The 24,726-nt window shown below is 52.6% G+C and overlaps 1 protein-coding gene and 1 pseudogene across 6 annotated transcripts in view; both read left to right on the top strand.

Annotated features, from left to right (window-relative positions):
• Window positions 1–706: 706 nt before the first annotated feature.
• Window positions 707–24,726, top strand: part of MYO18A (myosin XVIIIA) — a 141,163-nt gene continuing 117,143 nt past the window's right edge. For all 6 annotated transcript variants that reach the window (XM_077836370.1, XM_077836369.1, XM_077836371.1 and 3 more), the window contains exons 1-2: window positions 707–765; window positions 14,483–15,607. In XM_077836370.1, coding sequence (XP_077692496.1) covers window positions 14,594–15,607 — 1,014 coding nt within the window. In that variant the 5' untranslated portion in view covers window positions 707–765; window positions 14,483–14,593. The remainder of the gene's footprint in view (window positions 766–14,482; window positions 15,608–24,726) is intronic.
• On the top strand, window positions 2,959–13,707 carry LOC144276664 (small ribosomal subunit protein uS11 pseudogene; annotated as a pseudogene).

Genomic DNA, 24,726 nt, shown 5'->3' with positions numbered 1-24,726 from the left:
GGGGGGGCGGGGTGTTCAGGGCTGTGGGGGGTGCCGGGCTGTGAGGAGGCGGGGCTGGGGGGGTGCCGGGTTGGGGGTTCGGGGCTGGGGGGGGCGCTGGGTGTTCAGGGCTGGGCGGGGCGCCGGGCTGGGGGCGGGGCTGGGGTGGTGCCGGGTTGGGGGGCGGGGCTGGGGGGTTCAGGGCTGTGGGGGGCGCTGGGTGTTCAGGGCTGGGGGGGGCTGAGGGGGCGCCGGGCTGGGGGCGGGGCTGGGGGTTCAGGGCTGGGGGGGTGCCGGGTTCAGGGCTGGGCGGGGCGCCGGGCTGGGGGCGGGGCTGAGGGGGTGCCGGTTTGGGGGGCGGGGCTGGGGGTTCAGGGCTGGGCGGGGCGCCGGGTTGGGGGGGTGCCGGGTTGGGGCTGGGGGTTCAGGGGGGGGCGGGGCGCCGGGCTGAGGGGGTGCCGGTTTGGGGGGCGGGGCTGGGGGTTCAGGGCTGGGCGGGGCGCCGGGCGGGGCGCCGGGCTGGGGGGGGGTGCCGGGCTGGGGGCGGGGCTGAGGGGGTGCCGGGTTGGGGGGCGGGGCTGGGCGGGGCGCCGGGTTGGGGGCGGGGCTGGGGGGGGTGCCGGGTTGGGGGGGGTGCCGCGCTGGGGGCGGGGCTGGTGCCGCGCGCTGGGCCAGGCCAGGCCGCTCCCCTCCCCCGCCGCGTGCCGGCTCCGGGGCCGATCCGGGCTGGGCCCCGCTCCCCGCCCCGGGCCCGTCTCGGCCGCGCGCCGCGAGCTCCTGCGGCCGGTGAGTGCGGGCGGGCGGCGGCGCCGGGCGGGGAGGCCGGAAGACGCGGCGCCAGGTACCGGGAGAGGCGGACCGGCCCCGGGCCCCGCCGACATGGGGGCCGCTGTCCCCCCCCGTGTGTCAGTGTCACCCGCCCGCTGTTGTGTCTGCGGTGGGGGGTAGGGGTGTGTGTGTGAGACCCCTCCCCCCCCGTGTGTGTGTGTGAGACCCCTCCCCCCCCGTGTGTGTGTGTGAGACCCCTCCCCCCCCGTGTGTGAGGACCCCCCCCGTCTGTGTGTGTGTGTGAGAGACCCCCCCCGTGTGTGTGAGCGCGGTGTGTGGGGGATGGGGGGCACGCCCTGGTTTCGCGGTCCCTGGTGGGGCAGCCCCCCGATTCTGGGTGGGGGCGGAGGCGGGCCCCGGCAGGGTGGGCGTCGGGGGGGCTGGGCACGGCCGTGGGGGGGCTGGGCCGGCTGCCTGGGCCCTGGGCGGCCCCGACCGCAGCGGGGGAGCAGCCTGCCCGCCCCGCCGCCTCGGAAGGGCCGCAGCTGCCTGGCACCTGGTCCCCTTCTCTCCCCTGGGCAGAGCAGCGGCGGGTGGAGACGGAGGGAGCTGCGGCTTTGCTACACTCAAGCAAGATGCGGAGGGCTAATTGGGCTAATCCTGGGGAATACTTGGTAGCCTGGGACGGGAAACGCAGACCTCTTCCAGCTGCCCTGTGCTGCTGTTACTGCTAGTCCTTTGCCTGCTGCTTGCCTCACCGTTTCCGAGGTAGGGGAAACCCTCCTGCGTAATGAAAAATTTCACACCAGTGCAGGGCTTCCTTCGTTCCTCCCTCTGGCCCTGGCAGGGCTGGGTCGCATCGCGCTGGCTCGTAGGGCTGGTCTCATTTCTGCAGTAGAAGCGGCACTGAGAGTGTGGTAGCCCGTGAGAACGGCGGTGGGCTTGCCGAGGCTGGGTAAGGGGAGACCTGTTCAGTTGCCTGTAGCCCTTGGGCTGCAGGGCTGCGACTTTTGGCCTAATAGCTCGAAAGCAGCCAAAAGAATCACTGGGGGTGGCTGAGGTTTGATCTGCCTGCCTCCTGCCCGGGGGGTTATTGTAAATTAAGTTGCTTAGGGAGAAATATATAGAATAGCAAATGTCTGCTGAGGGGTTCAGAAACTCTGTGGTTTCAGGCAATTTGTGCAGGAACTAAACTTAGGACAATGACATAAAACAATACTTGCATGCAACCAGTACTTTGGGGAAGGTAGTGGCTGTTTTTTTTTTGGGGGGGTGGGGGTGGACCTCAGAATTCCCTCTATCAGATGGAACTAAGGAGCTCCAAGTCTAGGGGGTGCTTTTAAAAAAAATTTACAGGCAGTTTTCTTAGCCATAGCTAGCCATGGATCTGTACAATCTAACTTCGGAAATAGCTGTTTGATTCCAGCCAGAGAATCATCTGATCTGTAACAACACATGAAAGATTTCAGAGTAACAGCCGTGTTAGTCTGTATTCGCAAAAAGAAAAGGAGTATTTGTGGCACCTTAGAGACTAACCAATTTATACAGTATGCATCCGATGAAGTGAGCTGTAGCTCACGAAAGCTCATGCTCAAATAAATTGGTTAGTCTCTAAGGTGCCACAAGTACTCCTTTTCTTTTAACACATGAAAGGTAATTTCTGTCTTTGTAGGGTCTAATTCAAACAAAGCCTTGAACTTTGAACAATAATGAACTCCTCGCTTTACTGTTGTTTGCCATGTTGATTCTGTTTGCTGTGGCAGAAAAGAGCTGCATTTGCTCACCCCTGAAGCTTAAGGTGTCAGAAATGTATCCTAGGTGCAGACCTTGCATCCTGGCAACTGGCAAGTAGGGTCTGAATCACAGCTCCTCTTGTGGGAGAACTGAAACCTTAGTGTGGCGAATGGGTGACTTCCTTGTAACCTCTAACCTGCATTTTCCCCAGCATTTCCAGGTTGTACTGTGCCAGATGCTGTTGAATAATTGCTCTCAATTTCTCTCCCACCCGAAACCTAACCCTGTGCTGAATAATTTCTCTGCAATGTACATTTTGTAATTAGTATCTAATCTTGGTTTGTAGCCGCCTTTATTACAAAACTGCCCTTGTTTGTGCTGAAGCAGGTATTGCAAGCAAGACCTGGGTGTAGCGGACAGGGTTATGGCCTTGTGTGGGGCTCGCAGGGGAGGGTGGAATGCAGATGTGCAAATACTATGGAAATCCTTCCAGACGGTGTCACCAGTTCAGAGAGTGACACTTCAGACTGTCTACAGTTGTGCTTGTTTGTGTTTAGCCTTCTTAGCCAGAGCTGGGGAGTGTTTATCCTTTCCGGTGTTGGGTGCCCGAGAGGATGCACAGAAATAGCACCGCATAAGGGTAAGGAGAAGAAGGAAGAGCAGGTCATCAACTTGGGACCGCCAGTTGCCGAAGGGGAAAATGTGTTTGGCGTCTGCCATATCTTCACTTCCTTCAATGACACTTACCCATGTAAATGATCTCTCTGGCAAGGAAACCGTCTGCCGAGTGGCTGGTGGTATTCAGGTGAAGGCTGACAGACGAGTCTTCGCCCTCTGCTGCTATGTTGGCAGCCCAGGATGTTGCCCAGCAGTGCAGGGAGCTGGGCATCACTGCCCTTCACATCAAGCTGCGAGCTACAGGTGGAAATAGGACCAAGACTCCTGGACCTGGTGCCCAGTCAGCCCTCGGAGCTCTCGCTCGTTCTGGAATGAAGATTGGGCACATTGAGGATGTCACCCCCATCCCCTCTGACAGCACTTGCAGAAAGAGTGGTCGCCGGAGTCGTCGTCTGCAAACTGTGGTTGGCTTTTGTTTCATCATTAAATCTCTCTCTCAAAAAAAAAACAACAAAACCCAGCAGCCAAAAGGAACAGATGAATCAGCTGGGCTGTTTCCTTCACTGCCCCCATGTTGTCTGCTGGAGGGTGAGCTCACTGCAGGGCCATGGCCATTGCAAAATACATCAAAACCTGCCTCAGAGAAGGGCAGCTCCTTTTGTGTGGGACTTGGATGGAAAGGAATCTGTCTCATCCGGATGCGTCTTTGCATATGCATAAGGTTAGGCAGAGACTAAGTTACTCCTTGAGATTTGCTAAGGATGCTGGGAAATAGTGCTTTGTAATTAATCTTCCTTATTATAGGGAAACGCTAAAGTCTGATTTCCTCAGATTAGTCAATGAACCCTACTGCTCGTAATGATTGGATCTCGAGTGCTCTCAACCCATCCTTTACACTGGTGCAAGTAATGCAAAGTCCCATCTAAATGGGCAGTATAACCTCTTGCTGACTTTGGTCTTCTGTCTGCACTGCTCATGGAAACAGCATTAGCACCATACTATTAGAAATCCTAGTCAGCATGGGTCCACACAAATTGATTTTAAAACTGATTAAGTTAAATCTGTGCAAACCCCTGTGTAGACACTTCAATTTTGGTTTCAAAGTGACTTATTTCTATTTAGCGAAAAACCTGATCCTAATCCTCTTCCGCTAAATTGATATAAATCAGGTTTATGTTTTTTTAAGAGAGATTCCGAGCAGCCTTTTGCTTTGGTTTAACAAAATCAGCGTCACACCTCTTGTTAAACCAGTGCTGCTTTGCTTAGATGAGCCCTTAGCATGGTTTGCTAAAGAGGTGCTACAACAACTTCCCAGGACAGGCTAGGCAGGGCCTGAAAGATAGCTTTCCTGTGTGCCAAAATGTCTGTATAATCAGAGCAGATAGGGTCATCTCATTAAATGCACAATGCAATCAGTGTCCAGAACAGAGGGCTTGAACCGTTATGTAACTGAGCCAGAAAGAAAGAGTCTAGCAACAAATGGGTGCTCCAAGGTCCTTTTGTTACCACTGTATTGAACAAGAATGTACTTCGTTTGAGAGGAGTTGTCTAGAGAGTCTCAGTTTAGGTGCTTCCTCCAGAAGGTCTAAAGGCTTTCTGATTTTTCAGTGTTAAGCAGCAGTTTGTCATTTTCATGATTTTATCCAGAATACAAAGGTGGGAGGGGGGACTGGGTGGGTTGGGGATGGTTTATATTGGAGAGTTTCACCTCTGGGCGCCATCCCATCGGACAGCTGTTCAGTAGTCCTTGTGAAACAAGTTGGTGGGTCTCATTTTATTTCATAGAGAAACAGGTGCCCACGTCACAAAATCTGCTACTGTGGTTGGTGCTTGTATTAATGGTCTGGGTGGCCAGATCAAGGACTGATGGGTGGTCCCTGCGGGGTGGGGCTGAGGCAGTGGTGCCCAGGGAAGCTCAGTCTGCTGTTGGCCTTGCTCTGTGGAGAGAGAAGATTCCATCTCTGGGCTTGCCAATGCAGCACTGAATTCACTTTTGTTTGGGGCACCCCTGGGGAGAAAGAGCCAGCCCGAAGTATGGGCCAGGAGCAAATGTCAATACTGAGATGTAAAGGTACTCAGGGCTGTAGGGGAGATGTGTCAAAGAATGGGTCTCCTGCCACAAAGGGTGAATGCAGCCCCACCCAGGACACTGGAGTGCGAACGTGGGGAAGGGAGCGGCTAGGATACGGTGCAGGTTTGGGAGTGTTTAATGAGTGCTCTGGAGGAATTTTTGTTAATTGGGCAGCCGAGGGTGGAGAGCGAACAGTGGAGTTGGTGAGTGGGAGGGAGTGATGCTTGGGCGGAGGGTGAGGCAGGAGCTGGGTAGTGCTGAGCTGGGCCGTGCAGACACGGTTGCCATATTTTATTTAGTCTGGCAACTTGCACGAGGGAGAAGTGGCTGAGTATTTTAACTCTGTGTATAGATACGCCCCCCCCCCCCCCAATCCTGTGTTGCAGTGGGCTGGGACCAGGACTTCTGGAGTCTGCTCTTTGCTGTGCTCTGATTCCAGGGAGCTTGGGCAAATTGTGCATCAATCTCTCTCTCTGTAACATGGGCACTCTGGTACCTTGGATAAGGTGCTTTGAGACTGGAGCGTGAGCATGCTGTGTGTGAAGTGTCGCTGTGTTCTTCCGCTCCGTCCCTGCCCCATGGAGAGTCTGTCCTTTCTGAATAGCCCACCCTCCCCCCGGTAAGGCCTCTGGCCTGCCATCTCTGCTCCTCCCCTCTCCTCCTTGGCTAACTCTACCAATCACCCCCGAAGTATGCAGTTGTTCTGAACACACCTAGGGCCAGATAAGCTCCATGTGACACAAGAGCGAGTCCGTGAGAGGCGCACTTGGAGCTCAGAGCGTGTAATTCGGCAGCAAGGGATCATTTCTCTCCTGGTGACCTGGGCTTTGCACTGGTGGGGTAGAGCGCATGAGACCCATGAAAATCGGCTCTGCAGGGGATCTCTGCTCTGTAGCAGGGGCATTGGGCGAGAGCCTGCCTTTCAAGGTATCGTCCTGTCTCTACGCCCGTATGAAGGGTGTTCTTCAGCCGGACTGCACAAGCAGCTGGTGACACAATTTTCCTTTGGAGTGATGTGTCTTCCTCCTCAGCTAAGCGCCCAACAGCCTTTGGTGTTTCTAGCAGACGGTAGCGGTGGCATGGCTATAACAGCCAGGGATGTTTGCTTAGAACCGGCGCCCACAGACCTGGCTCCACCAGGGGCCCTGTTGTCAGCTTTGGGTGCAGCCCTCTGGCTTCTGGCGTTTTTATCCAAAGGAACAAATTGCTGTTGCTCTCCTCTTCCTCCCAGAGGTGCACCAGGGCCCAGCATGGTATCAGAAGGGTCCGGTGCATAGTGGGACTTGTAGTCCTGTGGGCTCCCCCTCCACATGACAGAGGAGGGTGCCATTGGGCTGCATTGTCTCCCTGGGTTGCCTTTTGGCCAGGCTGCCTAAGTGCTGTGTGCCATCCCTCTGCATTCTTGTTGCTGTCTGTGGGATCCAGCTAAGGAACCTGGCTGGCTCTCCAGGCCCCTGGTGCCCAGCACCATGCATTGCTGCTGCCCTTGTGTGAATGAATAATGGAGTGGTCTTTAAGTTGGGAGCATGTAGCTTGTGCTGTTAATTGGCAGTGCTGGCTGATTAGCCATGCAAATTGTAACACCTTCCCGTCTGCTGGGGGAAACACAAAGACTGGGCTGGAGTGCGCACGCACGCGGGTGGGGGGAAGGAGGGGAAAAGGAGAGGGTTGTGTCTCTTCCGGCAAAGAGCGTCCTGCGGAGGCCTTGCCTGTCTCAAACACCCCAGCTGTAACTGACTCCCTGGGTAAAGGCCTTGCTGGGTAGTGGCTGAGGGGGATGGCTGGCTGCTTTAGGAAGGAGGTTCTTTTGCCCTCCGAGGGACTCGGAGAGGGTGGGTGAGTGAGTCACACTGCGGTGTGATGATAGCAGTGGTATCTTGATCACTGTCTGTGGCCCATAGGAGCTGGTGACGATGGTCCCAGGCTGGGATCCCATCTTTCCTTCTCATTTTCTGTTCTGCTTGTGTGACTCTGCCTGGTGCAAGGGAAGCAGTCCTGACCCACGGCAGAGTGCTGAATGACCCTTGTGCCGAGATCCGACGTCCTACTGGTGCCTTCCTGGCAAGAATGGGGTTCGAACCTTTCAAAATACCAGAGGACGTAGGGCCACATGGGTGGAGAACATAAGGCACTTCAGGAGCAGAGTGAGGGCCAGCATGCTTGACCATGTGCCTGGTTTATTGCAGTTCACTCCCTCTGTGTTCTTGCCAGACCCCTCAAATCCCTGATGTCTCAGGTGGCACATTCATCCAGGTGTGTTGGCTTTGACTGTTGGTTGTGCAGGAAACTCCCAGCTTCCAACCCTCCCACATAGAAATGCAGGCTCTGAGGATGGCATGGTTCCCGGAGGCGGATTATGGGGCTAATGATAGTAGTTGTGTGAGATCTGTGGCTGAGACACTCAGTGTCTTAGCATTGCAATTGCTTCCTGGTGGTTTGAGCTGAGATCTCCATTGCTCTGATTCACTTGGAATCTGGCTCTCTGTGGAAGAAACCTCTTTGCTTTCCCTGGCATCACCTCTCCTGTCCTTCCTTCCCACTGATGTGGATCTGAGGCACTGGGAATGCTGGGAGCAGAACTGGTCCTGAGAAAATGTGCTGGAGCCTCTGCAATCCCCTCTCCAGTTGGCAGCCGTTTAGTGTGATCATGCCCGTTGGCTAGTATCTCTGTTCTGTGTGAGCCTCACCATCCCCGCTCCTGGATGCATCCCTTCTAAAGCGGCGGGGAGCACCTCTGCTATGTAAGGCTAATCTGATAGTGATGATATTCTATTTTCCTTGCTTGTCGGCTAGTAACCTCCCAGCCCCGCTGGGGGCTGGGACCCTTCTGGGCTGGAACAGTAACTACAGTGCTCTAGTGGGTTTTGCCGTTGTGCTGTGCGCTGTCCCCATGCTGTGTGTGGTATAGCTCCATCATTGTGCTGGGTACTTTGCAGGCAAATATGAAGGGAGGGCCTGCTCTGACAGATGAGCTGTAGCTGGAGAGTGGGGTGGGAGACTGCAAAGAGCTGGGTGATCACATGGGGGAAGTTCAGCATCTCATTAGCTCCCTGTGGCTTTGTGAGAGTGGAGGCCCAGAGCCCCTAGGGCAGAGCAGTGTCTTTACTTCTGACGGACTGGGAGCCTGAAAGTCCTTGAGTTTCACGCCCTACGCAAGGAAGGGCCGAGACCTCCAAGTGCCTGGAGAGGCTGTGCCTTCTGTCAGGGTCCCAGTCTGTCTGTCCTGCCTGAGTTTTACTGTCACTGTGCTGGCCCTGGCTGCTTCCCCCATTCCGTTCCTGGCTGCTCAGCCGGAGGGCTCCTCTTGAAAGGCATCTGCTCGGTCTAAGGAAGAATGCAGGGCAGGGTCAGCGGCTCAGGTCAGTTGCTGCAGTATTCAGGACTTGAAGCCAAGAAGGAAGGAGTTGAGGCGGGGGGCAGGGGGAGGACTTGCTCGGTTCCCTCTTTGGGGAGAGAAAGCAGGGAGTGTCCTACAGCTGAGTACAGGCTTCCTGGGCTGTGGCTGGCTGTGGGGAATGGAAGCAAAGCAGGCAAGCGACTGCTATGTGGTGTGTGCATCTGGTAACATGGAGGACTTAGAGAAAGAGTCTGAGCTCTCCACTGTTGCGTTTCAGATGAGCTACATATGGGCCACAAGGCATTGGCGTGCTGGGTGAGAGGGACACAGGTCGGAGTCAGCTCTGTCACTGACCCAGCTCTGTTCCCAGCTCTGCCACTGACCTGCTGCCTGGGCATGTCACTTCTTTCTCCTGTGCCGCAGCTTCTTCCTCTGGAAAGTGGGGCAGGTAATGCAGCCCTGCCACACAGGGACCACAGGGTGTGTCTACACTGCAGATAGACACCTGTGGCTGGCCTGTACCACTGACGGGCTGGGGCCAAGGGGCTGTTTGTTTGCCATGTAGACATTCAGGTGGGACTGCAGCGAGAGCTCTGGGACTCTCCCACCTCGCGGGGTCCTAGAGCCCGGGGTCCTAGAGCCCAGGCTCCAGCCTGAGCCTGAATGTGTACACCGCAGTGAAACCACCCTCAGTCTGCATCCCTTTCCCTGAGTCAGCTGGCATGGGCCAGCTGTGGGTGTCTAATTGCAGTGTAGACATACCTGGTGAGGATTAGTTAGTTACTGAAGATGGAAAGTGATAGCACAGGAACATGGGAATTGCCACAGTGGGTTGGATTAGTGATCCACCTACCCCAGTGGCCAGTACCAGATGTCTTGAAAGCCCACAGTGGATAGTTCTGGAATAACTTGCCCCTGGGGCATTTCCTCTTGACCCCATGACTTAGCAGTGATTCATGCCCAGAAGCAGGAGGATAACGGTTTCTCCTCTCTCACATAGAGGTGCTCAGTGTGAGTTAGGGTAGATTGAGGCTTTAGTGTGGGATGTTTCCAAATGTGTCAAAGTTTATGAACATTGATAAATGAAAGGTATCCATGGACCAATGGCAAGACAAGGTAGGGGAGGGAATAGCTTTTTTTGGACCAACTTCTATTGAGAGAGAAGGGACCACCTCAAATGAGGAATCCCCTCAAGCTCCACATGCTGGAAGAATGCATACCTCAATGAACTAATGTCATTGAGGCTTTCAATAAAGAGCCGGCATGGCCAGAAGAGCCAAGAAAAGACACATGCTCTTCAGATTGTGCTGTGAACAATCTCAAGTGTCAGTTCTCCCTCCTTGGCCTGCGTGTTCCTGCCCAGGCTGGGTGTGTGGCCTGGGCAGGCGGCTTAGTCATGCTCTTCGGGAGGGTTACAGGAGATTGCAGTGCCTGGCTGGGGCCTTGCTGACGTTTGGGGCTCTGCTGCTTAAATTTTCATTCATTTCTTAGCCAGAGGCTTTGCCCCCGCTGGCTGTGTGCTCAGGGCCACATTGTGTAACCAGTGGCCCCTTGCTTGGACTCCTGTGTTCTCTGCCCATCTTACCCTTGGGGTGGAATAAAAACTGGAGTTTGTGAGCTGCCCCTGGTATGTCTAGCCAGGTGCAATGTGCCAATGCTGCACAAGCCTGGCTCGGAGCCCAAAGGTGCCTGAGGAGATGGGGAAGGAGGGAGGTCTCGTGGGTCCCTTTGGAACTGCTGGGAGCTTTGCTCTGACATGGGGCCTTGTTCAGTCTGGAGCAAACAGATGCATCTCCCATATGGTCTGGGTGATGGAAATGGAGGGTAAGTGATGTGTAGATGAGGGTTCAGAGCTGTGTGGCTGCTAAGGGAGTGTAATAAGGGGGCGGGGTGGTGGCGGTTCAATAAAGCGTGCAGGGGGCAGGCAGGTCTGCTTATTCTCACACCCTCCAGATTGTTGTTTCTCCTGCGCTAGCCCTTTAGTGTGTAATCTGCACTCATTCTGCAGCTCTGCTGACTGGCCAATCACACTGCTGCTTACGTCACTCCGGTATGTGCCATGTGTGCACAGCTGAGAGCCATGCTGGCAGCTCCCTGGGTGCCCCAGGGCTGCACCTAGTTATCATGAAACAGAGCAAATTGCAGCCACTTTCATCATGAGAGCAGAGGTGCGGCTGGCGTAGGTGACTGGTTCCAGCGTGCCTTGCTGGCTCTCCCCCCAGGATGCAGAAGTAGGAGAGGAACAGTCGTGTGTGGTACACATGTGCGGAGTTGCTGTTGGGGTGTCAAATCGAGCACAGAGCAGTACCCTTACATTATCCCCCCGCTGCACAGACCGAGGGCAGGCGCTGCAGTAGGAGGCTGATGAAGGCTCCAACGTTGTGGCAGTTGGCAGGATGCTGGGGCAGGTGAACACAGTGGTGAAGCCAAGCTGTGTTTTTTGACCTTGTACCCCCTCAACATGTGACAGGAGTTCTTGTGGGTCTTTGCCATGCTGCATGTGCTGTGGGCGCGTGTCCCGGGCTCCTTGTGTCTGTCTGTGTGGGCTTGTGGCTGGCCCGCATTGGGAGGTGACATGTTTCACCAGCTCCTTCCCTGGCAGCACTTGGTGGCAGAGCCTGGAGTCCGGAGCTCACTGTCGACAAGCTGCTTCTCTTTCTCTTGCCTCGTCCTGGCTTTGCCAGCTGGGAATCCAGATTCCCCTCACCCATGAGCTCTGTACTCGCTAGGCCGAAGGGTCTGTTAAAGGGTGAGGCTTCAAAGGAAAAGCACTTTGTACATGGATAGTTGGTCCTTGAGGTAGGGACCGTGTCGTCTCATTTGTCTGTTCAGCAGGGAGCATGCCATTGCTGTGCCTAAATAAGAGCCACGCAGGCTGGAATTGCTCTTGGGGCTTGTCTACATTTGAACGGTCATTTGGATTAAGGGAGGGTGTTAATTTAAAATGCAATAGGTATTGCTGAATAAATCCATGTGTGGACAAGCCCTTACTCTATTGCTGGTTTCAGGAGTCAGAGGAAAGGTGCTCAGTACTTAAATAAAAGGAAGGCAGTGTTCGTCTAGAGTGAGATTCAGGACTCCTGGCTTCCATTTCAGCTTTGTTGCTTTGGGCAACTCCCGTCTCCGCTCTGTGCCTCAGAGTCCCCATCTGTGAAATGGGTCTAACAATTCCTGCCCACTGGAAAGCAGTGAAGATTAATGGTAGCAGCTAGTAGGAGGCATGGAAGGCACTCTGGAGGGACAGACTGCTGGTCCTCTACAGTGTTGCCCCAGCATTGATTGACATCCCGGGGCCTCCTGATGTCTCTATTCTGTTTGGCAAGCGCTGGGTTTTGGTTTTGTTTGTTAGCTGTGCCTTGAAATGGGCTGAAATCATCCTGCTCTTTGTCCTGCCTCGTGCGTGCGCTCTCCTTGGCGTTATTACGGCTTAGTGCGCAGCCAGTATTTACCTAACAGCTGCTGTACAGCCAGAAGAGGGAGCTTAGGAACCCAGCACAATGGCGTGTGGGCACGCACATGCACGCGCTACGTAAATTGCTTCTGTGTCTCAGAGCTTACGAACTGAGGGCTCTGAAAGCAGATATTTACAATCTGGAGTATTCTCCCATCAGATACATTGTGTTAAGGGTAATTTCTTTAACTGCGTGACTTCCTGCTACATTTACATATCGTTGTCGTTCTGGATCTCTCCATTTTTTTCCATACAGCTGTTAGATTTTGTCTTGTTTTTAGTGGAGTTTGGAGTGTAATTGGCCAGAATCTGTGTGTGCAATACTGAGGAGGAAAGAATTGTCTTGAGAGAGCCATATCTCTTACCTGACAGCGAAGGGTGTGATCACAGGATACGGTTTTGTGACACCACAGAGCGTGCACCTCTGGTGTTGTCTGGACTTCCTTTTGGCTCTGGGCATGTATAATGTCTCAGACCTGTCGGCCCACTGATTTTGGATGTATGCTATTATCAGGGTGTTGACCGGGGTATTGGCTAAAACCCCCATAAAGGGGGAGGAGAAATGTCCCTCTCTAGATGAGTAAAGCAGCAATTCTTGCAATTCCTCTTTGGCCGTGTCTGGGGCAGCCCTGGAGAAGGCAGCTGGAGCAGTAGCCCTGGCAGGGGCTTTTGTTTCTTGCTGGGACTGATTGGCTAAGGAGTGAGCCAGGATGTTCATGTGTCTGTAACGTCTTTGCAGCAGGCTGGGTACCTCCCCCAGAGTCAGGGAGATGCAGCTGAATGAAAGAGTGACTGTTCCTAGAGGTCGCCTGGCAGCATCACGGGTTTTCTGCGTTGCAGAGGCTAATTTTAGACGCTTATCACTGTCTCAGAGGGACGTGAGTTTCCAGGATCCTGTTTATTATAATAATAATTATTAATAATAATCATTTAAAAATTACTAATAAGGGCTATGTCTTCCATGCTCCCTGCAGGAAGCGTCCCTTCCCCCAAGCAGGGACAGCTAGCTGCTGCTGTTAGCCCAGGTCCCCTTTCTTCTGGGTCACTGACAGGGGAGGGGCCTCAGCGCTCAGGGGTTTTGTGACAGAGGGAAAGAGGCACAGCTGCTTTTTGCAAGGCCCAGGACAGAAGCCTAGGGCAGGGCTTTCCCCTGTCCTAACAAGGCCTCTGTTTATTTTAACCAGGGGCTTTTTGAGTGAGAAAGCAAGACACTCTTACAGCTACAGCAAAGCAAGAATGGGCTGTATGCATCCCGTATCAGGGAGGGACTCTCTGTGCGGGCTTAAACTCTGCAAGTAAAATCAGCCCTCTGAAAAGCAATTCCTCCTTTTACTTGGCGGGCCCTGCATTCCCCTGCAGCTAATGGCCTGCCCTGCCTAAGGCACAGCAGGGGATGGATGCATGGGAAATTCTCCTGTAGAGGTTAGTGGTGCTCTCCAGTGCAGGGGAGCAGTGGAGGAAGTTCAGGTCTTGACAGGTGGGGGGATTGGGGCAGAAGAAGGGGATTTTATTTCAAAACGTGCCCATGTGACCTGAGTGGATCTGGAATTGTCTTTGGAAGAAGCTTTTCCGTCTGCCTTTGACATCAACCTTATTCTGCCTGTGGTGCACCGTGCTGGGCTCTTCCAGCACTGTTACCTTTGAGCTAGAGGGGAGGGCAGAAAAGCTTGTACACAGGAGCCCTGTGTTAACCCTGTCCTGATGTTCTCTCTCTGGCAGAGGGTCATTTGCTGTGTTCAGGCATCCTAGAGGAGTGTGGGTTGGCTGCATGCAAAGCTCTGCTGGACACCTGCATCCTCTCCTTATTGGGAAGAGTCTTTAGTGCTGTTGAAAGCTGCTGGATTGACAGCCCGAGAGATGAGCTTTTCTGCCTCCCCCCTGCCTGTGCACAGGGGCAGGGAGACGGGGGGTGGTGTGTGGGGATGCTGTTACAGCCAGTTGTTGCTGGGGTGAGAGGGGAGTTTGGTCCCAGTGGCTCATTTGTTCCTTGGCGTCTTGGTTGGGGTTGTTAATCGGGGCCTGAGTCCAATGGAGATGTAGATGCTCGCTGCCTCCCAGGGTCAGGTTATAGGGAGCAAATGTTGTATCTTGTGACATGGGCCCTTGTCCATTTGCGGCTGTCTGGGAGCCACCCCTCACGGGGCATAGCCCATGGAACGCTTATGGTAGCTCTCTTAATGCCAGGCCAGGCTGGGCTGGGAACCAGCCTCCTAGGATTGAGGTGTTTGGAATCCCATCCCTAGACCTTTGGCTTTCCCTGACGTGTCTATCTCAAACGCAACAGGGAAAGGTGGGCTGCCCCGTGCCCTTGACCCATGTGCGCAGCTCCTGTTGCCATCAGAGGAGCTGCGAGCTAGATAGCCTGTTTGTGTCCTCGGGGGCAGCGGGCAGTGTGAGCCGGAGAGCAGCAGTGTGTGGGTTTGGGGGGCTGGGCCATAGGTCCAGGCTGGGGAGTTGGGAGGTGCCAGTTGTGTGATCTCTGCTGGCTAACGAGATGTTTTGTTTTTGTTCTTTGCCTGTGCAGCAGCAGACCCAGCAGAAAGGCAGCAGGATCCGGAGCTGTAGAGCGGCTGCTGCGAGCCCTCAGTGGCCTCCTGTGCTTTGGAGCGTGGGTGCCTCCCGCGAGCCTTCCAACATGTTCAACTTGAAGAAAAAGGACAAAGACAAAGATGGGTCGAGGAAGGACAAGAAGGAAAAGAAGGAGAAAAAGGAGCGGATGTCGGCTGCCGAGCTCAAGAGCCTGGAGGAGATGAGCCTCCGCAGGGGCTTCTTCAACCTCAGCCGCACCTCCAAGAGAGAGTCCAAGACCCGGCTGGAGATCTCCAACCCCATTCCCATCAAGGTGGCCAGCGGCTCAGACCTGCACCTCACGGACATAGACTCAGACAGCAACCGGGGCAGCGTGATCCTGGACTCGGGCCATCTGAGCACAGCCAGCTCCAGCGATGACCTCAAGGTGGATGACGCCAACTTCAAGGGCTCAGTCCTGCAGCGGGCGGCCAAGTTCGGCTCCCTGGCCAAGCAGAACTCCCAAATGATTGTCAAGAGGTTCTCCTTCTCTCAGAAGAGCCGGGACGAGAGTGCCTCGGAGACCTCCACGCCCTCCGAGCACTCTGCAGCCCCTTCCCCGCAGGTGGAGGTGCGCATGCTGGAGACTCAGCTCAGCAAGCAGGGAGCACCCAGGGGCCACCTGAGGGCCCCCTCCTCATCAGCGCTGCGAGCGAGGGTGCCTGAGGTGGTCAGCAAGAGGTTTCCTGCTGAACTGAGGCTGCCCGTGGTGGTGCCGCCCCAGCCCCCTGTTCCCCGGGAACTGGAGCTGCAGAGGCGTAACACTGGTGACTTTGGATTCTCTCTGCGTCGCACGACCATGCTGGACCGGGCCCCTGACGGGCAGGTGTACAGACGGGTGGTACACTTTGCGGAGCCTGGTGCTGGCACCAAGGACCTGGCACTGGGGTTGGTGCCGGGGGACCGGCTGGTGGAAATCAACGGCCGGAATGTGGAGAACAAATCTCGAGACGAGATAGTGGAGATGATCCGGCAGTCAGGGGAGACTGTGCGGCTGAAAGTGCAGCCCATCCTGGAGCTGAGCGAGCTGAGCCGCTGCTGGCTGAGGAGCAGCGAGGGGCTGCGCAGAGCGGCCTTCGATGTGAGTAACCACCGTTGCTGTCAGTCTCTTTGGTTCGTTCGGTGCTAACCAGCCCTGGGTGTCGCCAGCTCTGCTCCCCTGGCAGCTCTGCGAGTTGGGGGATAGCACACATGGGCACTGGTTTGGTGCAGCTTGTGTGTGACTAGGGAGGGGGCAGTGCCCAAAGCTCTCCCCATCTGAAAGGAATAGGGAGTGAGGAGCAGGAGATTCCGGGAGATGGTATTCACATGTGGCCCCCAGCATGGCTCTGGTTTGACAATTTAAAGTAATAGCAGCTTAAAAGGTTTCTTCTGGTGTTGCTGGAGATTTTTGGGGAGGGGGTGTGTGTGTGTGTGTGTGTTTCGACCAGTCACTCCTCCCTTCACAGGTTTGGGGGGTGCCCCTGGAAAAGAGAAGCTGGAGTAGCTATTGGTGGGAAAGAGCCTTCTGGACCTGGCATGTCTGCTAGAGCCTCGTGCGGGCATTTCTTTTATCATACTGAAGATAGCTGCTGTGATCAGCTGTGTGTTACACAGACTTCGGTGCCCTGCACTCCTGGCAAGTTGTCACAGCAGCCTGCAGTGTCTGCCTGGGCTCCTCGGGGGTAGATCCCTATATAGACACCTGTTCTTGGTGCTCCTTATGCCTGCATTATAAATGTAGCATCCTGGATTGCTCCTGGGGCCTGATTCAGGCCTGTGGAGTGAGCCAGCTGCTTAACTGTATGTGGATTGTGGGGAAATAAAACCTCAGGGTTTGTACCCAATTTCTCTGTGGTGAAACGTGTAGTCTCTTAGCTCATATACACTGATGTGCTTGTCACTGCTCCATATGCAGAGAGCCAGAGGAGGGGAACTGGAGAATGTGGGCAGAGGTTCCCTCAGTTAAAGACTGTTCTTCATTCCCATAGCCCAGTAGGACCCAGACTTCGATCCATTGCAGTAACTGAGATCTGGGTCTCTTGATCTATTTAAACGCTCTTCTTCCCTCTGGGGAGTTATTACATGTTGAAGTCAGGGGTCTTGGAAATACCTTGCCTGTGGTGTGAAGGACTGTGAGGATATAATGTGCTGGTCAGAGTGAGAGCAGAGCCACCCTGGCTACAGTTGTTCGCTCTTGCTACCTGCCAGGGCCCTAGCCAGGTTTCACTCATTGTGTGGGCAGAGTTGTGTCCTATTTAACATTGCACCTCTGGTGGACTGTGACCAGCTGACACACCGTTCAACAGGACAGTCCTTGTCTACACTGAGTGCTAAGCCATGTTTGACATTGCCAGGGCAGGTGTGTACTGAAATGAGATTTTCTAGTGTAAACATGCCCTTAAGAAAAGTTGTGTCCTTCTAGCACAACCCTGGCCCGCTCACGGGGGGCAGCACCTCTTTGTCATGGGCAAGCAAAATATCCCTAGTTTTTTCCCTATAATCACAGTTGTGAAGTGGGGGCCAACAGATGTTTTGTTTCTGGAGAACCGTACATTTTCCTGGTAGCTCTGCACGGCTCCAGTAGGACTGTGTGTTGCAGGAAGCGGTCTTGGAAAGCCCAGCTTTGTCATGCCTTTGAGTCCCTCGGACAAGGGAGTGGATTGCTGTACGTACCAGATAACTAAATGTGTTGCTGCTGTTTAAAAGAAAGTGAAACTATTGCTCAGTTGTCCATATGCTAAATACCGACCGACTCTCATCCATGTGTATAAAGAGCAGGGATGTAAATACTGTTTACAAAGTTAACCATTGAAATGATTCAAAATCTGTTGTTTAAGCGGTTAACCAATTAAGCGGCTGGGGCCGATCCTGCTGGTGTGGCTGGGGCTGGGGTCGGCAGGCCGACCTGGGGTTAACGGTTAAGGCAGGTTAACCGGTAAGACTATCGCTTACCGGTTAACCTTTTCCATCCCTAATAAAGGGGAGTAAAAGCTTATGGCATGCTCCTATTGTTTGGTTGATAGAAGATGCCACCATGCAAAGGGTTAATTTTGCCACAACATTCTGTGCTGCTTCCAAAGGGGCTGTGCTCTGTGGATGGTTCACTAATTCCTGCTGCTGATGACCCTGGAGAGCTGAGAGCCTCCTGGGTAATTAGCCCTGGAAAACAGGATAAGCTATTTAAAGGGACATGATCTAGTGGTTTAAGTCCAGCATGTAGCTTTGTGTAAATAAATTAAATCAAATCCTGGCATTTTCCTGTTTACAGTGTAATGAAAATAGCGATCTTGGTTTGGATTTAACCCTTCCCCCTGCCAGTTTATTGGCATTGCTGGGCTGGGCTGTGGTGTGAGAACCTGTGTGTGAAACTGACTTGAACAAAAGTGAAGCTGACTAGTTTATTTGTATTGTTCCCAGGGAGAGACAGGTATAAAGAAAACAAACAGCATCCCTGGTGGAAAGCTAAATGAGGGTTGGGGTTCAACAACCCAGGAAGGTGCTAGCAGTGTGGGGCAGGGCTGGTTTTGCTCAGCAGAATCCCTTCCCAGGGTCTGGCTTTGCTCTGACCAGATGAGCCGTGGAGTGGAGTGGAATGGAATGAGGCCAGTGGGACAGGGAGGTTCTAATGAGTTTCCAGAAGCCGGGTTGGAGGAGATACACAGCAAACTGAAGCGCGTCTGCTGCTGCAGAGAGCTGGGGAGTCTGGCAGGTGCCGAGGTTTTGGAGTGTCTGGCGCCTGGCTCAGAGTCTGTGTTCTGCAGCTGTGAACCATATGTGTGTGTGGTGGCTCCATGTCTAGATCCTCTCCTGTAGTTTCAGTGGGGAATGTTTCTGCATAGAGTAGCCTGATCCCAGAGGGAACTGAGCTTTGCTGCTCACCGCCAGAGGCATCCCCTAGTACCACCTTGCAAAAAGGCTACTTTACCTTAGCCACGTTGAGCCTCCCTGTGTATCTGAGTTTCTCCCGACAGGAGGCATCTCCCAAGGGGGGATTATTGAAGTAGGGCCATGTGTATACCACGGGGTGGGACAAGTGTGTTTAATAAATCGCAGTGCGTAGTTTGTGAAGTACCAAGTGCGCTGTGGTGCTGTGTAGACAGTAATGTAATGGCTCGGTGGCCCGTATCCTGCTTGCTAGTACAGTAGCTACACTCCAAATTGGCTTGTTGACTAACTGAGCATCTCGTTCTGACAGGGTCATTTTAAGTTTGGACAAACCCCCCCAAACTGTGAGGACCCTGAAGAGTTAAGCCTGCCTCTGACATGGAGAGATGCACTTGCATTTTACCTCCAGCTGCCTGTACAAGAATACCCTTTATGTCTAAAAAGAATAAAAGATTGGCCTTGTTTCAGGCTTCTTCCAAAGGGACGCATATTGTGAAGCATGCAGCCAGCAGTGGAGGATCAGCTGTTAAACGACCTGCCAGATGTTTATGGTGCAGAAACCAGTAGGAAGTCCTAAGGAAGTGTGCAGCATAATAGAAACTGACAAAATCTAAGAAGTCTCTTTCAGTGGAGAGTGCGTTCAAGGAAGCTCTCCAAGTAAAAGACAAATGGCTATATTTGCCTGGTACCAAGTTAGAGTGGGGAGGAAAGGCAGCCGGTCTCTGGGCCATGCATGCACTTCTCAGCACCTGACCCTCAGCTCATGTGGAAGTGGTCTGGGTTCCCAGTGTTACTCTTGTCTTGGTGGTTTTCAGACCAGCTTGGGGGGGATCTGGGCTGCAGGAGACCTGCTGTGTCTTGTCATAATTCCAGACTGGGAGATCTCTGTAATGCAAATCATCCTCATAGCAAATAGTAGCAAAGGGCCTTGCCTTTCGTTTTGCACTGGTGTTCTGGGCATCGGGGTGGGCCAAGGTTTTGCTGGGGTCTTTGCCTTGCCAGGGGAATATAGTGGCTACAGGATCCAAAGGGCGAGCCAAAGGTCTGTGTGCAGAGTGTGATATTAGGAGGTACAGGCAGTGCCTTCAGTGCAGAATGACAGCTTATGGGCTTACCCCGGTGGAGACTCATGTGTGACCTGGCAGGAAGGCTCCAGGGATGTGCTTGCTGTCGTTTGTTCCGCAGGGCTTGTCTCTGCCCATACAGAACAGGAGGAGTTAGACAGGTGCAGACCCTTTTATTAGTTTAAACCTGTTGTGGTGCATTAGCTTGCAACCATTATAAACCAGGTTTAAATTGGAATGTCCACACACAGAATTGCACCAGTTAAGCTAAATCTGTTCAGAATCACCCCTTAGTTAAATGAGAACAGGCATCAGCAAGGTAAGCTGGGCCTCGTAAGAGATGGCAGCAGGAAAGCTCTGGGAGCATGTACCGTGTACACACTTGTGGTGCCTGTTGCTTTGATTGGGTAAGCCCTACAGTAAGCGTAGCTTTTTGGTACTTAGCTCTGGAATAATTAACAACCAACTGACCCCCCCCCTCCATTCCCTCCTTTTTCAGAAATGGAGATATTCCTTCCCACAAGCGATAAACTAACTGCCAGGCAGCCCTTCGCACAGTCAGCACAATGGGACACTCGTGCAAGTATCAGCTGCCTGGGCCAGGCACATTCTGTGCAACAACTTGGCAGATGTCTGTGTTTTGAATCAGAACTTGCTCCCGCCCCCCAGCTTGGTTTCTTCTGCTTCATCCTACAGCAGAGCTTAGATAATGTTTGTGACCAGAGAGCCTGCTGCAGTGGACATGAATGAAATGCCATCTCTTTGCTGCAGGATCAAGTAGGCTGAGAAGAGGAGATGGGAAGGAGCAAGGCCCTGGTTTAACACACACAGCTTTGCTTAGCAAATGGATCCAGCCAGACCCTCTGGCATTCAGGTGGATGGATTTATGCTTTGTCTGAGAGCTTTAACAGTGTACTTCATGGCTGACATACAAGCAAAGAGAAGACCTCCACCTGGGGCCTAGGAGGCATTGCAGAAGTTGGTGCCGTAAGCTACAGCCTATGTGGGCTGCCCCAGGAAGTGGGAGTCAGCACAAGGGCTAACTACTACTCAGATCCTACTTCAGGCTTCAGAGCAGGGCTAGCAAGGCCCTGTGGAGCGTAGGTGTTTTGCTGGTCCTGTGCATAGAGGGGTGAATTCCACCCTAAGTGATGACTGAGCTTGGACCTCATTGCTTGTATTTGCTGGTTGTGCTGTAGCGCATGTTGTGTTGTTTGGCAGGTATTTGCTGAATGTGATGCTTGCAGAAGCCTCCTGGTCATCCCGCGGAGACCAGCCCAGGCACTCAGACTGATTTTACGAGAGTTGTGCTGAATTGGAAAATAAAGAGAAACTCGGGTACTTTCAGAGCAGCTGGAGCTGCAGTTGTTGAGAAGCCAGTAGCCTGTATCCCCACGTGCCTGCAGTTTCCCTGACGCTGGTGAAGGCTCCATGCTTTGAGTCTAGCTTCCTTTCCCTCCTCTCCCGTGGCACCTGTATATTTGGGCTGCTGATGGTTGCCGACACTTTCCCCTGCCCCGCCAGCTGTCTCTCTCGGTATGTTGACCTCTTCTCAAAATCATAAGAAAACTGATTGGAAGCTTTCAAATTGTTGTAGCCAGAGGTGCATGTTTGATTATGAAAGAGGCAAGGTCAGGATGGGTGATGATGCTGATGTAGTGTGTGTCTTGGGGAGCAGGTTGCTGAGCTGTGCATAGCTGCCTTCTGTGCTGATGACACTTTGCTGGTGATCTCCTGAGAGGAGGGCTTGTAGGGTAGATGAGCAGATTTGACCTATTCATTGCTGGCAGGAGCAGTCCCGGCTCTTCTGTATGCTGCTGTGGCTTGTCTGTGTCATGGAGCATTCTGAATCTGAATGCACAACACCTGCTGCAGGTGGAAAGTGGCTGTTTTGTATCCAGCTCTGAAAGGGCAAAATTTTAGTGGCAGCCACGAGATCACCGAGATTTTCATGGGAGCATAGAGTCTATCGAGCTGTCTCCAACTCTGGGAGGGCCTCCAGCAGCTCTGTAAGTGGCCAGTGCATTAGGGCTTTGTGTCTGACAGTGTGGGTTCTAATACCGAGGTAGCTAGTCATTCTCCAGAGCCAGCCCTGAATCCCAGTTATTCCTTTTCTGTGTCAAAATGTCTCCATCTCCTCTTGAAGAGGTTGGGATGGGAGCCAGCTTTAGAGGCTCTTGCTGTCTCTGTTACACTGTTCTTCCCACTTCCTTTGCCTTTTGCTCCAAGTCATGGACCTAGCCTGCTAAAGATGTGTAGAGATTTGTGGTTGCTGAGAGAAATTGGCCAGCAATAGAGCTCTGAACTGAGCTCACATGGCATGAGCATCCTGATGGAGCTTTCCAATAAAAGGTTAAAAAGCAAATGCTGAAAATGTAAGTTCAGAATATAACATACAGTTTGATGAGACCCTTTGTCTGCTCGCCGTGTGAGTGCCTTTCCCATGGGCATCCTTGTTTAAGCTAGGCTGGAGACCAGGAGCTCCATTGCCAAAATGCTGCAGTTATCTGTCCCTTTCTGTAAGTGCCTAGCTGAGGGCAGCTCCCTGCAGTGTTATGTATTCCCACCTTGGCAATGGCTTTAAGCAGTTTGGTCTGGTTTATACTGCCCACCCAAACCCTGTCTGCAGCCTGCTGAACTGGAACTGAGATAAAAACCAGGTGCAAACGTCAAGCTTTCAAATGAAATTAAAAGTGTGGAAAGGCCCTTAAAGTACCCTCTTGATTTGGCAGGCCTGAAATTTGAATTACTTTTTTCCTTATGTATTTGCAACGCTGAAACAATTCTTTCAAATTCTTCAAACCAAACGTTTCCACTTTCCATTTATCTTTACAATCAATCAGTAAAGTAATGCCGGCACCCCTTGCTCACCAGTGTGACGACAATGTAACACAGCCGCGTGATCAGCCTTACAAGAACAAAGAATCACCATCCAACTTCCTGGAGGGCTAGCGAAAGAGAAGAGAATAAGCCCCTGTTGTCTCCAAATGACGTGGGAGGAATGGGGTAGAACTGAGCAGAAGTATACGGAGGACACAAGACTGTTTCACAGTGTCTCTGTCTTCCCAGCGAAGGGCCATCTCTTGACTTTCACTGAACAGAGCACTGAGATGTGTCCTTGGGCAACCTGCCCTGTGTTGGCCGGGGTGATGAACTAATAGTTTTCTTTCCATCTCTGTGTGGTATTGATTCCATAACAGCAGGAGGCGGATCTTGTGTGTGAACTGTAGTGTAGTGGTTACTGGGCTGAACATAGCTAGTTGGAAGACTGGGGTGCATTGTGTATCGAGACCTTTTAATCCTCAACTGTTGTCAATACTTAGCTCGTTCGTTACAGCACTTCACATCCCTAGATCACACAGCTCTTTCCAGAGGAAGCTGTGCTGTTATCCCGATTTACAGACAGGGAAACTGAGGCGCAGACTTGCCCAAGGTCTCGCAACCAGTCAGTGGCAAAGCTGAGAACAGAGCTAAGGAGTCCTGGTGTTACCAGCTTGTGCTGCCTCTTTGACATACCTGCATCTCATGTGCTTTCCTTTAGCCCTAGAGCTGCCAGAGATCTGACTGGCTGGTTGGATCATGTGTGTGGCACACCACTCTGCTGATTGAGCAGTGACCCTCGAGGGAGAACAGCCTGTTGTTGGCATCACTAGTCTCTGAAGAGTGTCCTGTTCCTGTCTTGGCAAACCCTTTCCCCATGACCAGTGCCAAGAAAGGGTGAAATAACTTGGAGGCTTCACCAAATTCCTGGGCTGGTGGTTTGCTGTCAGGATGTTTGTTCCTAGGTAGTGTGGTTACACTGTTAACATTTCAGCTGCCGCTCGCTCAGGGCATGGCTGGTATGCCTTGGGGTCTGAAATGACTCTTCTGCCTCAGGCCCGTGAAGGGCGGGGGGAGAGACCAAGCCAGAGGGTTAGTCCAGTGTTAATAAGAACGTAGGTTTAGGTAGCTCTTTGAATATCACAGGAGCCCAAAGCCCCTTGCTGCTCTGAATGGCAGGGCTGAAGTGCATACTGAACATCCAGTCGATTGAATGTAACCCTGAACCCAGGGATGCCACCCAAAGCTGCGGAGGAACCAGGAGAGAGCAGGTGCACGGGCCAGAAGTCTCTTGCAACATTGGTAACTCTGAACAAAATGTTATGGCTGGTCTTTCAAAAGTTAACTACTGAACACTGACTTAATACAGCTTTGAAACTTTACGTAAGCGCGGCCATACTGGGTCAGACCAAAGGTCCATCTAGTCCAGTATCCTGTCTTCCGACAGTGGCCAGTGCCAGGTGCCCCAGAGGGAATGAACAGAACAGGGAATCATCCAGTGATCCATCCCCTGTCGCTCATTCCCAGCTTCTGCCAGAAGCTAGGAACACCATCCCTGCCCATCCTGGCGAATAGCCATTGATGGACCTATCCTCTATGAACTTACCTAGTTCTTTTTTGAACCCTGTTATAGTCTTGGCCTTCAAACGTCCTCTGGCAAAGAGTTCCATGGGTTGACTGTGTGTTTTGTGAAGAAATGCTTCCTTTTGTTTGTTTTAAACCTGCTGCCTTTTAATTTCATTTGGTGACCCCTAGTTCTTGTGTTATGAGAAGGAGTAAATAACACTTCCTTATTTACTTTCTCCACACCAGTCATGATTTCATAGACCTCTATCATATCTCCCCTTAGTCATCTCTCTTCCAAGCTGAAAAGTCCCAGTTTTATTAATCTCGCCTCATATGCCAGCCGTTTCATACTCCTAATAATTTTTGATGCCCTTTTCTGAACCTTTTCCAATTCCAATATATCTGTTTTGAAATGGGACGATCACATCTGCATTTAGTATTGAAGATGTGGGTGTCCCATGGATTTATACAGAGGCGATAGGATATTTTCTGTCTTATGATCTATCCCTTTCTGAAGGATTCCCATCATTTTGTTCACTTTTTGGACGGCTGCTGCACTGTGAGTGGATGTTTTCAGAGAACTATCCACAGTGACTCCAAGATCTCTTTCTTGAGTGGAACCAGCTAATTTAGACCCTATCATTTTATGTGTATAATTAGGATTATGTTTTCCATTGTGCATTACTTTGCATTTATCAACATTGAATTTAATCTGCCGTTTTGTTGCCTAGTTATCCAGTTTTGTGAGATCCTTTTTGTAGCTCTTCGCAGTTTGCTTGGGACTTAACTATCTTGAGTAGTTTGTATCATCTGCAAATTTTGTCATCTCACTGCTTACCCCTTTTTCCAGATAATTTATGAATATGTTGACTAGGACTGGTCC

Source organism: Eretmochelys imbricata, chromosome 17 (assembly GCF_965152235.1).
Source record: "Eretmochelys imbricata isolate rEreImb1 chromosome 17, rEreImb1.hap1, whole genome shotgun sequence".
NCBI lineage: Eukaryota > Metazoa > Chordata > Testudines > Cheloniidae > Eretmochelys > Eretmochelys imbricata.
This window is presented reverse-complemented; position numbering and strand designations above follow the sequence as displayed.